A 16,239-nucleotide genomic window follows, 5' to 3' on the forward strand; every position below is an offset into this window, starting at 1 on the left:
GTGGTCGATCTTAGAAAAGGAATTGTGTGGTTGAGGATAGAATGGATATTCACATCTAGTGGGATTGAGCTCTTGCTATAAAGTAGATCTACAAGCCTATATTGATTGAAAAGGAACCTAAATTTAAAAGCTGTGGTACAGTGTTGCTTAAAATCTTCAGTTTTATCTAGGGTTGGATGTAGAGTAAGATTAGAATCTCCACAGATAATGCGTGTTCCCCTCAAATACAGATATATTACTTGTAGCAGGTAAATAAAGGGATCTGATCTCTGATAGGGGCAAAGTAACACACTACAGCAATTTCTGAATCTTGCATGAAGCCCTGTAAAAGCAAGTACCTACCTGCAGGATCTGCAACAGTGTACAGAGCCTAAAAGTGAGCTGCAAAAACCTATTAAAACTCCCTGATGTTCCGTCTTGTCACTCACAAGAAATAGGGGGAGGGAAGAGAAGTAGAAAGGTTTACAAAATACAAAATGTGGTATGGAAAATGGGTTGTTAAGGAACAATACTCACATACAGGTTAATCAACAGTGATCACAATGAAACAATTTAACGTGGGAAGCAAAAATACAGAGCACCACTCGGGTACAAGTTTGTACTTTCTCACCAAAGGGGGGGCTTGAGTAAGGTGAGGAAGTAAAAAGGGAGGTTGCATTGACTGCCACCTGCAAACAGGCAATAAAGACAGCAAGCATATGGAAACAAATGTAACTTAAAGATTAAGTTTATTACAGCATTAACAAGAGTTCAGCATTACCACTTCATGTAGGGAGGGACATGTTGAAAAACCTCAGCAGATGTTAGAATTATAAAAATGGGGAATGCATAAACCTGCAAAGAATAGAAGAGCTAGTGAACACTGGTAGAGGATAAACTAATCTCACCCGGGAGCAATATCCACTTGACCAAGATATGTGGTAATTCTAGAAATAGATCAGAAAAAAGAAACATAAAATAACATTTACAGTCGAGGATTTCCATTGCAAAGACAACTGGGCGTTTTGCACTATAAAAGGTAGTATTTTACCTACACGCAGACAGAGTTACAATAAATACACTGTGGTGTGTATTGCGCCCAGGGTAACTTGAGGCTTGGCTGCTCTGGGAGTTGTTGAAACTTCTTCTTCATTGTGGTGCAGGGGTTTGCCCCATGGATAAAGAGCATTATGTGTTCTAGATCTGGTGATGGTGTCCTTGAGAGTTAACAGTTGTGTCCCATTGAAAGAGGGTCCAGGTCTGAAGAGCACAGTTGAATGGGTTCCAGGTGGTCTTGGATTTCTTCAGTGCTAAACCACTATATTGATTCCCTCAGTAAGAAAGAAGGATAATAAAAGAGAAGCCCCATCTGCAGCGGATCTTGTGGCTGAAAATAATTAGTAGATAAGATTTCATGGCTCTACGGCAGGCGATGATCTGGGGTGTGAGATCTTGGTACAGCAAATAATTATATCCCTGAAAAGATAGGGTCTGAGTGTCTCTAGCAGTTTGAAGGAGGGTTTCTTTAAAGCAAAAAAAGTGCAGGTGAATCATGCCTCCTGGCAGTCTGTCTGATGTTCTATGGGTGAGGCGCTGTGGACCCCATTCATTTCTAAGCACTCAATGAGGATAGAGGGTGCCAGCTGTTGGAAGAGTGTAGTGACCACTGAATGAACGTTTGTGATATGTTTGGGAAGACCCTGTATTCGCAAGTTGGAGTGGCAGAATCTATTCTCAGCATCCTCCAAGAGAGATGCGAGTAAGTCATTTTCATGTCACACATCAGCTACTTCTCGGACTGGTTCTTCCAGCACTGAACCAAAGTGCTCCATCTTGTCTTCCAGATTTCTTGTATGTTGTCCAATATCTCTAATTTCTTTAGAGAGGCAGTGAATCTGGCACAGTAAAGTCCGTAAAGACTTCCGCAGCATGAAATTGATTTTCTATAGCAGCTTCTGCTGGAATTGAACATGTGAGCTGTCACCCACAGAGGAAGGGGGGATAAAGTCCTCAGTGTGTTTGGGAGCTGACAGGCTGGGAGATGCAGGAGAAGCTGCTGGAGGAGTTGCCACTGATGCCATCTTAGAGGGGAGCCTGACCACCACATCTCAGATAGATTTTGGCTTTTTCATAACCTTGATACTGGTGTTGACCACTGCTGCAGGTGGAGCGAGTGAAGCTGGTACTAAGAGCGGTCAGGATTGCTGGAGCAGGTTGTGTATGTTGTAGTATAGCAGTGTCTTTGTGTGGGTGGTATGGGGAACCTTCAAAGCATGTCATTGGCATGGGCAATCTTGCACATGTGCCCCCAAGCAGTGCAAATTCTTAAATGCAATAAGTTATAAAAACCAACTGGAAACAATAATGAACCAGTCTAATTTCAGAAGCCCGCATTATGAAGCACCAGTAAGAGACAAACAGACAATACAAAATATATATATTGACGGCAACGCAGCTTGCCCAAAACTGTGGACATTTTTAAACACTAATCATGTGTCTTTTTCATTTCAAACAAAATAGAAATTATTACCATTTAGAAGCCTTAAACACAAAAAAACAAAAAAAAAAAAAACACTTTCACCTAATATTGACGTCCTGCTGGCCTACTCTATGCTGATTGTGCATATAATGTGAGCCATGGCACTTAAGTGACTAATTGGTGAGGTCTAAAGTTGCTAATAAAATTGCAGACTCAGCACAGCATTGATAAACAGAACAGCTGCCCACTAGAACATTCTTGCCTTGGGAAGAAATCCACGCAGCAATGAAGACATGATTGTGACCAGGTGGGAGAAGGTAGTCGGAAGAAAACAAATGCTCAAAGTATATCATTTAGAAAAAGAATACAATAGTGTCCATTGTCTTTTCACTTATTACAGAAAATACAAAAAAAAAAAAAATACACACAGATGTTACACAATGAATGCAAAGTAATAAAAAAAAAAAATTATTGATGTGTTTGGTGTCTTATTTGAGAACTGCAATTATTTCACTGATTTTCCTGCTCTATGCAAAGCAAAGAACATTCCTTACCTTTACCATCTGCTTGCTGATTTGAAGTCTTTGGTGTGCCAGCTGCAGTTCAGCTGCTAGTTTAATTTTTTCTTCATTCAACTTGCTCACAGAGGCTGTGGCAGCCTGTTTCCCTCTCTGTAATACAGATACTTGGTGTTGTAAAGATGCAACTCTTTCCAGTAACGATGTTGAAGTAGTGCAAGGGCATCTTTTTTTTTTATGGTCTTTTCGTGCTAAATATAAGAACATTTGTAAAAATTATAATTTTATTACAATACTATACAATACTTTATTCCAGTAACAATTTAATTGAAATGAACCTGGTGCTACAGAATGAAGAGCATCAAGACAAGACATATGGAGGCAGCAGTGCTATGCTGACGGTCCTTCGGTGAGTTAAACACCATCTGTACGTGTGTTTAGATATCTAGCTATAGTGTGTGTATCTGTCTGTAAAAACATGGACGATTACCTGGTTTTCCTGGCTACAACATCCTTGTTGCACATTACCATCCTGATTGCTACTTCCTGTTATGTCACGTACACACGAGCGGACTTTCCGGCAGACTTGGTCCGGCTGACCGGACTCCGTCGGACAATTCGATTGTGTGTGGGCTCCAGCGGACTTTTTTTCCCAAAAGTCCGACGAACCTAGAAATAAAACATGTTTCAAATCTTTCCGACGGACTCGAGTCGAAAAATCCGCTCGTCTGTATGCTAGTCCAACGGACTAAAACCGACACTAGGGCAGCTTTTTTTTTAGTGTGGTCGTACGTCATCACGTACCAATCCGACGGACTTTGGTGTGATCGTGTGTGTCCAAGTCCGTTCATCTGAAAGTCCGGCGGAAAGACTGTCGGACCTAGTCCGTCGAAAAGTCCGCTCGTATGTACGAGGCATTATAGTTTACGAAATTCTCTTGCATAGGCCTTGGATTCCATGCCTTTCCCATCCACTATGCGCCATTATGAAATTAATGTTGCAATCCTATTCCTTTTCTCTACAATTTAGCTTATTTCACTGCAAAGTCATACCAGCTCCTCCTCTTCGTTTCCCCTCCCACCTTCCTCACACTGTAATTGTAAGCCTGTTACTTTTCTTTTGCAATTAACGTAAAATGGTATTGTAGCTTTATTCTCTACAATGAAAAATGTATTGAAACTAAAAACTGAGCATGGGTACTTTTTTTTTGTTTTACAATAACCCACTTGCCTTTGCTTGCAGCTGATATGTGTGATAAGCAATAGCAAAGCTTTTTTATTTTTTATTAAAGCAGTCAAGTTTGGATAGGCAATCCCATTCAGCAACTACTGTAAAAAAAATCACCTTTTTAGCAAATTACAATGCAGAATGCCATGGAAACTCTAATGCTCACAGTTTTTAAATGTAAGCCTGTTTAGGCTTATACTCGAAAATAAACAATAAACCAGATTTTTCCCAATGCCGAATCACTATCTTGAAAAAGCTCTACTGAAGAATAAGATGTTGAAATAATAATAATAAAAAAAAAACAGCAGTAGCATTCTGACAGAAAATTACATACCTTTTTTTGCAGATGTATCACGCTTCACTCTTAATTGACATCTTTTTAAATGTCCTACTTTCTTTGACCGTATGTCCCAAAACTCTTTCTGCAGAAAAATTAAAAGAAACTCTTACTATGGAAACAAATTGATTAAAATTGTCTCTAATGGATGAATTTACAGTTTGACAATCCTGCCAGAATACTGTAGGCTGTCTTACTCCTGACCTCCTTTGTATTAACCTCCCTGGCGGTAATCCCGAGCGTGGCTCAGGGTTAAATTTCAGTACCATTAGCGGTAACCCCAAGCCACACTCGGGATTGCATCTCAGGATCCTGGTCCAGGTTACTTACCTTGTCGCCAGGATCCTGCAATGTTCCTTGTGAGCATCGTGACGCCTGGGGGCGGAGCCCGGCGGCAAATTCAAAAAGTACACAAAACATAACACATACAGTACACTGTAATAATACAGATTACATTACTGTATCAAATAATTTCACATCCCTTATGCTTTGTCCAGTGCCCTGCATGCGGTTTTATGTTATATATACTGTCCTTTCTGCCTGTAAACTTGAGATTGTCCATGGCAACCAAAAAGTGTCCCTTTACGTCAAAAGTGGTTTTAGACCAGCTAGAAAACAGTAATAGTAAATTAGAACACTTCCAGAATTGAGCGATAGTGAATTGTGGGGAAATTCATTTTATTATTGTTATTTTATTATTTTTTATAATTATTTATTATATTATAATTTATAATTTCATGTTTCAAACTTTAAAACAAGGGATATTCCCGCACTCACTAAAACTATAAAGTAAAGGTATTTTGGTTGCAGCAAACACAGCCCAAGAATCAAATAAATAAAACCAATATATGGTGCCGAGCTCCAAAATATACTAACATGCTCTAAAGTGCTATGAGTATACCATGCTACTAAATAACATAAATAACAATAGTGTAAAGTACATAAATAAATCGATAAAAACCAAGAAAGGTAAAGCTGTGAGTGAGATTTCACTGTGCAAATCAACTTATGTAAACCATAAAATGTCCATACATAAAGTGCAAAAATAGAGTGACTGTGATGAGTGAGTCTTCAGTGCAAATACACCTATGGGTATGATTGCCCCTTACCTTACTGCTGTAAGGTAAACAGCATATCATAAATAGACTGGGGTTATCCATATGTTGTATCAAGTTGTATAAGTTCCTACGAATGTACGGACACCGGAAGTGACTTTTTTTTATCACAAGCTCGCCACTCGTTTGTATTTTGCTGCATATGCCTCTTTGTGAGTACAGCAGTTTACCCTGCTGCCTTAATAAATTTAAATTCCTAAACTTACTTCACTATTGGAGTCTCCTGTGTTTCTCCTGCACTGGCCCATAATATCCATCCTGACAGGAATATAGGACAAGTATATGGGATATTTCTACTGGGCTATAGGCAACCTGGAACTAAGGAGGACATACACTCAGAGAGATTGCTTATAGGATACAACATCTGAATAACTCAAGGCTATTTATGATATACTGTTTACCTTATAGCAGTAAGGTAAGGGGCCATCATACCCATAGGTGTATTTGCACTGAAGACTCACTCATCACAGTCACTCCATCACTTTTTTTGTGCTAGAGGCAAAGTCACCTTGTCACTGCTGCTAGATGTGATTTCAAGCACTTTAATTCACCAGCACTTTCTCCTTGGAAGACACGATTCATCTATTTTTAGAACTGTTACTATTTTAAAATTTCTGCATCATTGACGCCTGAATATATATATATATTTTTTTTTTACACTTTATGTATGGACATTTTGTGTTTGAAACTTTATCATACCCGGGATGTCTACTAGACTCCTGTTTGGACAGATTTAAGTGTGTTATTACTAAGAATTACAGGCCTACAATATAAAATGCCAAATTTCAATGCAAAACAACGTACCGCTTTGAGACGTAAAAATTTGACATAATCATATCGCCAGGGTGGTTAAGGAACATGTCTACTGAGGAAATATTGAGACTTCCATGTCGATCTTGGCATTAGAAATTTAGAGAGATCAAAATCACTGATTTTACTTTTACTTGGCATAATTTGGAGATTTGGGTCAGTGACCTGGAGAGTACTGATTCCAGAGATAGCCAGACAAATATTGCTTTCATATGAAGACCTGCACTTATTTGGAAAACCATGAAGGCTATCTCTATCTTAAAAAAACAAAAGCCTCCCTGGAAAGAAAAGAACACTTATCTGTCCCCCTGGCTACACCACTGATCTAGCACAGTAAATAAAATTAAACAAAAATAAACAAAAATTAAAAAAAAAACTTCAAAAAGCATCACACACACATACCCTTGCACAGAGAGCATGTCAAAACGGATAGATGCTGAATTTACCTGCAGAGATATTAAGGAGGAACAATACATGGGATTGGTTGAAAGGGCTGCACGCCAGCACTGGATCAGACACCCTCTCTTTCCAGGGCAATTTATCCCTAATACAGTGGGGCAAAAAAGTGTTTAGTCAGCCACCACTTGTGCAAGTTTTTAAAAAGATGAGAGAGGCCTGTAGTTGTCATCATAGGTATACCTCAACTATGAGAGACAAAATGTGGAAACAAATCCAGACAATCACATTGTCCTATTTTTGAAAGAATTTATTTGCAAATTATGGTGGAAAATAAGTATTTGGTCACCTACAAACAAGCAAGATTTCTGACTCTCACAGACCTGTATCTTCTTCTTTAAGAGGCTCCTCTGTCCTCCACTCAATACCTGTATTAAGGGCACCTGTTTGAACTTGTTATCAGTATAAAAGACACCTGTCCGCAACCTCAAACAGTCACACTCCAAACTCCACTATGGTGAAGACCAAAAAGCTGTCGAAGGACACCAGAAACAAAATTGTAGACCTGCACCAGGCTGGGAAGACTTAATCTGCAACAGGCAAGCAGCCTGGTGTGAAGAAATCAACCGTGGAAGCAATAATTAGAAAATGGAAGACATACAAGACCTCTGATAATCTCCCTCGATCTGGGGCTCCACGCAAGATCTCACCCCGTGGGGTCAAAATGATCACAAGAACGGTGAGCAAAAATCCCAGAACCACATGGGGGGGACCTAGTAAATGACCTGCAGAGAGCTGGGACCAACGTAACAAAGGCTACCACCAGTAACACACTACGCCACCGGGGACTCAGATCCTGCAGTGCCAGACGTGTCCCCCTGCTTAAGCCAGTACATGTCCGGGTCCGTCTGAGGTTTGCTAGCATTTGGATGATCCAGAAGAGGATTGGGAGAATGTCATATGGTCAGATGAAACCAAAGTAGAACTGTTTGGTAGAAACACAACTCGTTGTATTTGGAGGAGAGAGAATGCTGAGTTGCAACCAAAGAACACCATACCTAATGTAAAGCATGGGGGTGGCAACATCATGCTTTGGGGCTGTTTCTCTGCAAAGGGAACAGGACGACTGATCCGTGTACATGAAAGAATGAATGGGGCCATGTATCATGAGATTTTGAGTGCAAACCTCCTCCTTTAGCAAGGGCATTGAAGATGAAACGTGGCTGGGTCTTTCAGCATGATAATGATCCCAAACACACCGCCAGTGCAATGAAGGAGTGGCTTCGTAAGAAACATTTCAAGGTCCTGGAATGGCCTAGCCAGTCTCAACCTCATAGAAAACCTTTGGAGGGAGTTGAAAGTCCGTGTTGCCTAGCGACAGCCCCAAAACATCACTGCTCTAGAGGAGATCTGCATGGAGGAATGGGCCAACATACCAGCAACAGTGTGTGACAACCTTGTAAAGACTTACAGAAAACGTTTGACCTCTGTCATTGCCAACAAAGGATATATAACAAAGTATTGAGATGAACTTTTGATATTGACCAAATACTTATTTTCCACCATAATTTGCAAATAAATTCTTTCAAAAATCAGACAATGTGATTTTCTGGATTTCTTTCCACATTTTGTCTCTCATAGTTGAGGTATACCTATGATGACAATTACAGGCCTCTCTCATCTTTCAAAGTGGGAGAACTTGCACAATTGGTGGCTGACTATATACTTTTTTGCCCCACTGTAAGTTCAAAACGTTTTTCTGAAGAACCGACAGAACTAGGTTGAGATCCCACTGAGTCACTAGGGAACATACAGGAGGAACAATGTGAGAAACACCATACATGAAGGTCTTCACTAAGGAATGATAGGAAAGCGGTCTCTGAACAAAAAAAAAAAAAAAAAAAACGTGAATGCTAAAATCTGAATCATGGTGGTACTCAAAGCCAAAATTTGGTCAAGACCAGACTGAAGAAAAAACAGGATTCACCCCATGGAAAACTTCCTGGGATAGAATTTTTTTTGCCCTGCACCAAGAGAAACAGGCTATCCAAACTCAATGGTAGACTTTGTGAGATGTTAATTTCACCGGCTTTCAAGAGCAATAGGAATAACCTGTTCTTAAGTGGTCAATGAAGTCAGCATATAAGAAGCAGGGTGGTAAATCGGCTCTTGGGGCAAAAGAGCCAGACACTTGAGAGGGCCAACGAAAAGACTGTCAAGAGACTGATAAGGTTAGAGTATGCCGTCCTCCTGGGCCAATTTAGTGCAATAAAAATCAATGGAATGCCGTCCCTTGCAATTCTACAGATCAGGCATGGAAGGAGTTTAAGAGGAGGAAGGGTGTAGATGAGATTAACCTGATCCCATGGAGCTTCCAGAGCATCCACTGTGCAGGCAAGAAGACCCTTAGATCTGGAGATAGACCAGCTCACTTTGTTGTGGAACCTGAAAGCCAGGAAGTTGACACAGTCTGAAACACAATGGCTGGCAGAGTCTGAATTGTCTGCTCCCTCAGAAGGACACCAAGATAACCCACTATATATACAGTACAGAGTGTGGCAGAGCAAACACAGGGGCTAGTACCTTGGTGAATGCCTGAGGTGCAGGCCAAATGGAGAAGCAAATAATTGGTAATGTTGTGTGTCCAGAACAATATACAGGTAGTGTTGATGCGTCGGGAAGATGACAGTCAGGTCCATAAATATTGGGACATTGACACAATTCTAATCTTTTTGGCTCTATACACCACCACAATGGATTTGAAATGAAACAAACAAGATGTGCTTTAACTGCAGACGTTCAGCTTTAATTAGAGGGTATTTACACCCAAATCAGGTGAACGGTATAGGAATTACAACAGTTTGTATACGTGCCTCCCACTTTTTAAGGGACCAAAAGAAATGGGACAGATTAACAATCATCCATCAAACTTTCACTTTTTAATACTTGGTTGCAAATCCTTTGCAGTCAATTACAGCCTGAAGTCTGGAACGCATAGACATCACCAGACATTGGTTTTCATCCCTGGTGATGCTCTGCCATGCCTCTGCTTCGGGTCATTGTCCATCTGCACTGTGAAGCGGCGTCCAATGAGTTCTGAAGCATTTTGCTGAATATGAGCAATGAGATATTGCCCGAAACACTTCAGAATTCATCCTGCTGCTTTTTGTCAGCAGTCACGTCATCAATAAATACAAGAGAACCAGTTCCATTGGCAGCCATACATGCCCACGCCATGACACTACTACCACCATGCTTCACTGATGAGGTGGTATGCTTTGGATCATGAGCAGTTCCTTTCCTTCTCCATACTCTTCTCTTCCCATCACTCTGGTACAAGTTGATCTTGATCTCATCTGTCCATAGGATGTTGTTCCAGAACTGTGAAGGCTTTTTTAGATGTTGTTTGGCAAACTCTAATCTGGCCTTCCTGTTTTTGAGGCTCACCAATGGTTTACATCTTGTGGTGAACCCTCTGTATTCATTTTGGTGAAGTCTTCTCTTGATTGTTGACTTTGACACACATACACCTACCTCCTGGAGAGTGTTTTTAATCTGGCCAACTGTTGTGAAGGGTGTTTTCTTCACCAGGGAAAGAATTCTTCGGTAATCCACCACAGTTGTTTTCCGTGGTCTTCCGGGTCTTTTGGTGTTGCTGAGCTCACCGGTGCGTTCTTTCTTTTTAAGGATGTTCCAAACAGTTGATTTAGCCACACCTAATGTTTTTGCTATCTCTCCGATGGGTTTGTTTTGTTTTTTTTCAGCCAAATGATGGCTTGCTTCACTGATAGTGACAGCTCTTTGGATCTCATATTGAGAGTTGACAGCAACAGACTCCAAATGCAAATACCACACTTGAAATGAACTCTGGACCTTTTATCTGCTCCTTGTAAATGGTATAATGAGGGAATAACACACACCTGGCCATGGAACAGCTGAGCAGCCAACTGTCCCATTAAAAAGTGGGAGGCACATATACAAACTGTTGTAATTCCTACACCGTTCACCTGATTTGGATGTAAATACCCTCAAATTAAAGCTGAAAGTCTGCATCTAAAGCACATCTTGTTCGTTTCATTTCAAATCCATTGTGGTAGTGTATAGAGCCAAAAAGATTAGAATTGTGTTGATGTCCCAATATTAATGGACCTGACTGTACAACTAGGCATGTTTGAGGTCTAAAAAGGCCAGAAGGTCTCCTGGATGGATGGAGGCAATGACTGACTTGGCAAATTCCTTGAAGAATTTTTGTAGCTGCAAGAAGGAGTTGGAGAGAGATAGGAAAACACTGCAGATATATGTGCCCAGCTCAAATTTCATGAATGGTGTTTACATCCACTTTAAGAACCTTTGGATTCAGTATGGGGTGGATGCCACCCTTTTGCTTTTGAGACGATGAACAGGTTGCAAAAGAAACTTTAAAACCTCTCCTTTTCAAAGACAATGACTATGACCCTTTGGGAGAGGAACTATGCCAGAGTAGCATTAGCAAACTATGCAGGGATGTTGGCAGGTTTGACAAAATGAAACTGGGAGGACACAGAGACCAAAACTTCACCTTCGTACTCTCTGGATACAACATCCTGGATCCAAATGTCTGAAATGCCTTGGGACCAGATGGCTGCAAAGGCCAACAGATGCTCCCTACTCTGAAATATGGGGGGTGTCCCCTCATTGTGAAGACGACTTGCTTGAGGATTTGGAGGATTAAGGGGGGTCCAGGATGTTGCCTTATGAGTTTATGTGATATCTCCATTAATAGCTGTAAAATATTGTAATTAGGAATATTAGGGGTGCTGAAATTAATTGTTGCATCGCGATTCGGGTGTCCCCGATGCGGCATTGATGCATAAGGACCGGAAAATCGATTGCGTGTGATGTCATGACGACTAGCTCCGCCCCTCCCGGGAAAGCGCTCCGAGCGTTTTTTCAAAAATACTTTATTTTAATAAATGCTGTATTACAATGGATGATGTGCCCCGCTGTATGTGCTTTTTAAAAAACTGTGTTATGTCATACTGAATTTCACAGTAGTACGATACATGTGACTCCCGGCCCACCCCGCCCCTCTCCTGAGTCCTGACGTCAGCGGGGAATTCTCAGCCCGCCTCTCCTCTGATACGATGGCTATAGTCAGCAGGCGGGGCTGAGAATTCCCCGCTGATGTCAGGACTCAGGAGACGTGAGAGGAGAGCGGAGAGGGGCAGGAAGGGCCAGGAGTCACATGTATCGTACTACTGTGAAATTCGGTATGAAGTGACATAGTTTTTTAAAAAGCACATACAGTACAGCGGGGCGCATCATCAATTGTAATACAGCATTTATTAAAATAAAGTAATTTTAACAACAGTAAGTAGACAGTAGAGTACAAATGTGTACTCTACTTCTACTTACACCTCTCGCTTTGTGCTGACAGGTCCCTGGCTATCCTGTGCACATTCCACTGTTAACTCCTAGTGTGCTGGAAGGTGCAAACAGGAATGTCAAGGAACTGTCAGCACCAGTGGTGGTCCGTGCATTGTGTGTGTGTGTGTGTGTGTGTGTGTGTGTGTGTGTGTGTGTGTGTGTGTGTGTGTGTGTGTGTGTGTGGGGTTAGTGAAGTGATGTCAAAAAGGTTATAGGGTATTCCTGCGCTATCGTGAGATGGGGTGTGGGAGAAAGGGAGAAGCCCAAATCAAGGTAAAACAAGGAAAAGCAGCCTACACCGGATAGGGTACAGCCTGTCCCTGGCTAAAATAAGACGGAGTAAAAATGTGGTGCTGCGCTAATCCTTTAGATAAACAATGATTATACGTGTGATACCTCAGTGATGGTGAGTGCCTCCAAACACAAATAAATGAGGATAAAAAATAAGATATAGATAAATGATATATCAATTAAATAGTGACTAAATGTGACACAGTAGTAAGAGTATATGGTGATGGTGTGTCTTCTAGCAGCGTATGACTATATACCTATCATACAAGTACTCTACTGGTTCTAACAATATAACACACGAAATATGTGAAAAGTGACTGGTGCTTATACATACATCCTGATACACAGAATATATAGAAATATATACAAAATTTATAGCAGCTAACTTTAAACGTAACCAGTCTCTGACTGGCTTGGCATATGCCTGCTGTGACTCAACACACTCCCAGGTGTATATATATACAAAGTGAATCGTGCTTATAGTGCATAACATAAAGTGACAGTCTTAATATGGCTGAGTGATATACAGTTCATTCATATGCATGCAAATAACACATGCAACAAAAAATAAAAAAAAGTGCTCCGCTTGGAAATGATCAATTATTCAAAGTCCACAAAATATGAGTGATCCACTTGGTGCTAAATATAAGTGACGGTAGTGGTAAGTCTTCATGCAGCAAAGCACACACTAGTGGGCAGTGGCCCTTTACCTGAAGGTAATGGGGTACTCGCATTTAGCCACTTTAAGGCATGGCAACCTTTCGTTGTAGAGACCGTGGAAACAACCAGCTGTGAGAGATGGTGGAGATGTAGTCCTATCCTGGTCTATCTCCTATGAGGGCGTCTAATCCTTTCAAGTAGTGTCCCGGGGTCACCCAGATAAATTAGAAAAGGAAGCCCACAATAGTATAATATTGTATGGAAAACGTACAAATCTTTATTAAAAAAAAACATGTGTACTCACATTACAATCATTAATACCGGGTGGAGATCCGACGAGCGGCGAGCTCGTAATACAAAAACAGTCATAGAGTGCCTGTCCCGTGACGTCACGCGTCACGCGTATTATTATTATTTCCATACAATATTATACTATTGTGGGCTTCCTTTTCTAATTTATCTGGGTGACCCCGGGACACTACTTGAAAGGATTAGACGCCCTCATAGGAGATAGACCAGGATAGGACTACATCTCCACCATCTCTCACAGCTGGTTGTTTCCACGGTCTCTACAACGAAAGGTTGCCATGGCTAAATACGAGTACCCCATTACCTTCAGGTAAGGGGCCACTGCCCACTAGTGTGTGCTTTGCTGCATGAAGACTTACCACTACCGTCACTTATATTTAGCACCAAGTGGATCACTCATATTTTGTGGAATTTGAATAATTGATATTTTCCAAGCGGAGCACTTTTTTTAATTTTTTGTTGCATGTGTTATTTGTATGCATATGAATGAACTGTATATCACTCAGCCATATTAAGACTGTCACTTTATGTTATGCACTATAAGCACGATTCACTTTGTATATATATACACCTGGGAGTGTGTTGAGTCACAGCAGGCGTATGCCAAGCCAGTCAGAGACTGGTTACGTTTAAAGTTAGCTGCTATAAATTTTTTATATATTTCTATATATTCTGTGTATCAGGATGTATGTATAAGCACCAGTCACTTTTCACATATTTCGTGTGTTATATTGTTAGAACCAGTAGAGTACTTGTATGATAGGTATATAGTCATACGCTGCTAGAAGACACACCATCACCATATACTCTTACTACTGTGTCACATTTAGTCACTATTTCATTGATATATCATTTATCTATATCTTATTTTTTATCCTTATTTATTTGTGTTTGGAGGCACTCACCATCACTGAGGTATCACACGTATAATCATTGTTTATCTAAAGGATTAACGCAGCACCACATTTTTACTCAGTTTTAGTGAAGCGATGGCTGCGTTTCACGGGCACAGGTGGCTGAGTTTGACGGGCACAGGTGGCTGCGTTTCACGGGCACAAGTGGCTGCGTTTGATGGGGGAGGTTCAGTATTTTTCAGTTTGTTTGCGCCCCCCCCAAAATTTTGAGCACCAGCTGCCACTGGTCAGCACAGAGACAGAACAGGGAACTTCACAGGGCTGTTTTTCATCTGTGGATTGTATTCCCTCCTGACTTCCCAGCAGCAGTGTGTGTGAATGCCTGTACCCTGCAGTGCACCAGATTACTGCACTTTTTAAGGGAGTAAGGTTATTTTTAATTCAAAGCGGAGTTCCAGTCAATTTTTTGTTTAAAAGTCAGCAGCTACAAAAAAAGTGTATCTTCTGACTTTTAATAAAAAGACACTCACCTGTCCCACAATCGAGCGATGTGGCCACCCAAACCCTCCCTTCTCTCCCCTGCCTGTCCACAGCGCTGGCAATACTACTGTGGGTATCCGGCTGTGACAGCTTGCAACTTCACAGCCGGGTGCGCATGTCTCACTGCACTGTCCTGCACAGCCGGGCAATCTTTTGGGAACTGTGATGTGTCCCAGAAGATTGCAGGGTGGAAGGGCCACCTAGGCAGCCCAAGCGGAAGCTCGTCGGTAATCGTGATGCATTGCGGAATCGAATCGTTGACCAGATAATCGCAATCGAATCGTGAGACCAGTGAAGATGCGAACCCCTAAGGAATATATATAATTTAGCTGGTATATATGCAGGCCGGAAGATAGTATCTTTACACATATCTGTGAGAAGACCAGACAAGACGGGGCCCAGGCTTTTGTGTACAAACAATGGGATTTAAACCTTGTTGTACACAAACTCACTTCAAAGGATCCCATGCTGGGATATGCAATGAGGTGAGGCTAACCCGTAATCAATACTTAACTTCCCGGGAAAATTCAAGTCAATCTCTGGCTCACAAGGATTTGCATTAAAAGGGGCTGACTTAGGCAAAGTATAGGGAAGCTAACCAATCAGAAGTTACGCTATGCCGACCAATGAGGTATCAGCCTGTATTGATATACACAGACTAGCTGGGAGGGAACGTTCTCTTTTGGGGAGACCAGCCATCAGGATGGGACCTTGGTAAGAAAGGGTAATTATGGGAAAGGTATGCCCTTTACTTGTAACTAAATATGTTTGCGGTTTGTATTTTGATGAACATACTCTGTATTCTTTTATTTTAACCTACTATTTCCTCCTTTGGTGTAAGACTATAGACAGATGTTTGTGTATTAGATAGACGCTTTCAACTACTTACTAATAAATGTTATTATATTAGAACTTTCTAATATATAATATATAATCTAAATTTTGACCACTCTTGGTCAAAGAACTCTCATTTAACCCACATCAAATCTTTGAGATATTAAATCTTAAATATAATAAACGGGTAACAAAGACTTATGGCATAACTGAGTTCCAGGCTTTTCCTTGGAGCCCTGAAAGAAAAGAAAGGATATTTTTTCCAGGATGGAGATTTTGCTTTCTTTGCCTATTATTTCTAGGTCCACCTCTCCCTTAATGACTTCCTTTGTAAAGCTGACCAGTGATGTGCCAAAGAAGAATTCCTTAACAAGTAGCATATGAAAGAGATGTTCCTTGCACTGATGCTCTGTGGGAACCAACATTTGAGCCATAGGATTCTTGGCATGTGTACTTTGGCACATTCTGGATATTTGACCTATAA

At 41.0% G+C, this 16,239-nt stretch overlaps 1 protein-coding gene across 2 annotated transcripts in view; it reads right to left on the reverse strand.

Annotated features, from left to right (window-relative positions):
* CNTLN (centlein) overlaps positions 1-16,239 on the reverse strand; it is a 584,642-nt gene that overhangs the window by 187,845 nt on the left and 380,558 nt on the right. For both annotated transcript variants that reach the window (XM_073636639.1, XM_073636630.1), the window contains 2 exons: positions 4,538-4,625; positions 3,013-3,227 (listed from right to left, as the gene is read on the reverse strand). In XM_073636639.1, the coding sequence (XP_073492740.1) occupies positions 3,013-3,227; positions 4,538-4,625 (303 nt within the window). The remainder of the gene's footprint in view (positions 1-3,012; positions 3,228-4,537; positions 4,626-16,239) is intronic.

The sequence above is a fragment of the Aquarana catesbeiana genome, linkage group LG01, assembly GCF_042186555.1.
Source record: "Aquarana catesbeiana isolate 2022-GZ linkage group LG01, ASM4218655v1, whole genome shotgun sequence".
NCBI lineage: Eukaryota > Metazoa > Chordata > Amphibia > Anura > Ranidae > Aquarana > Aquarana catesbeiana.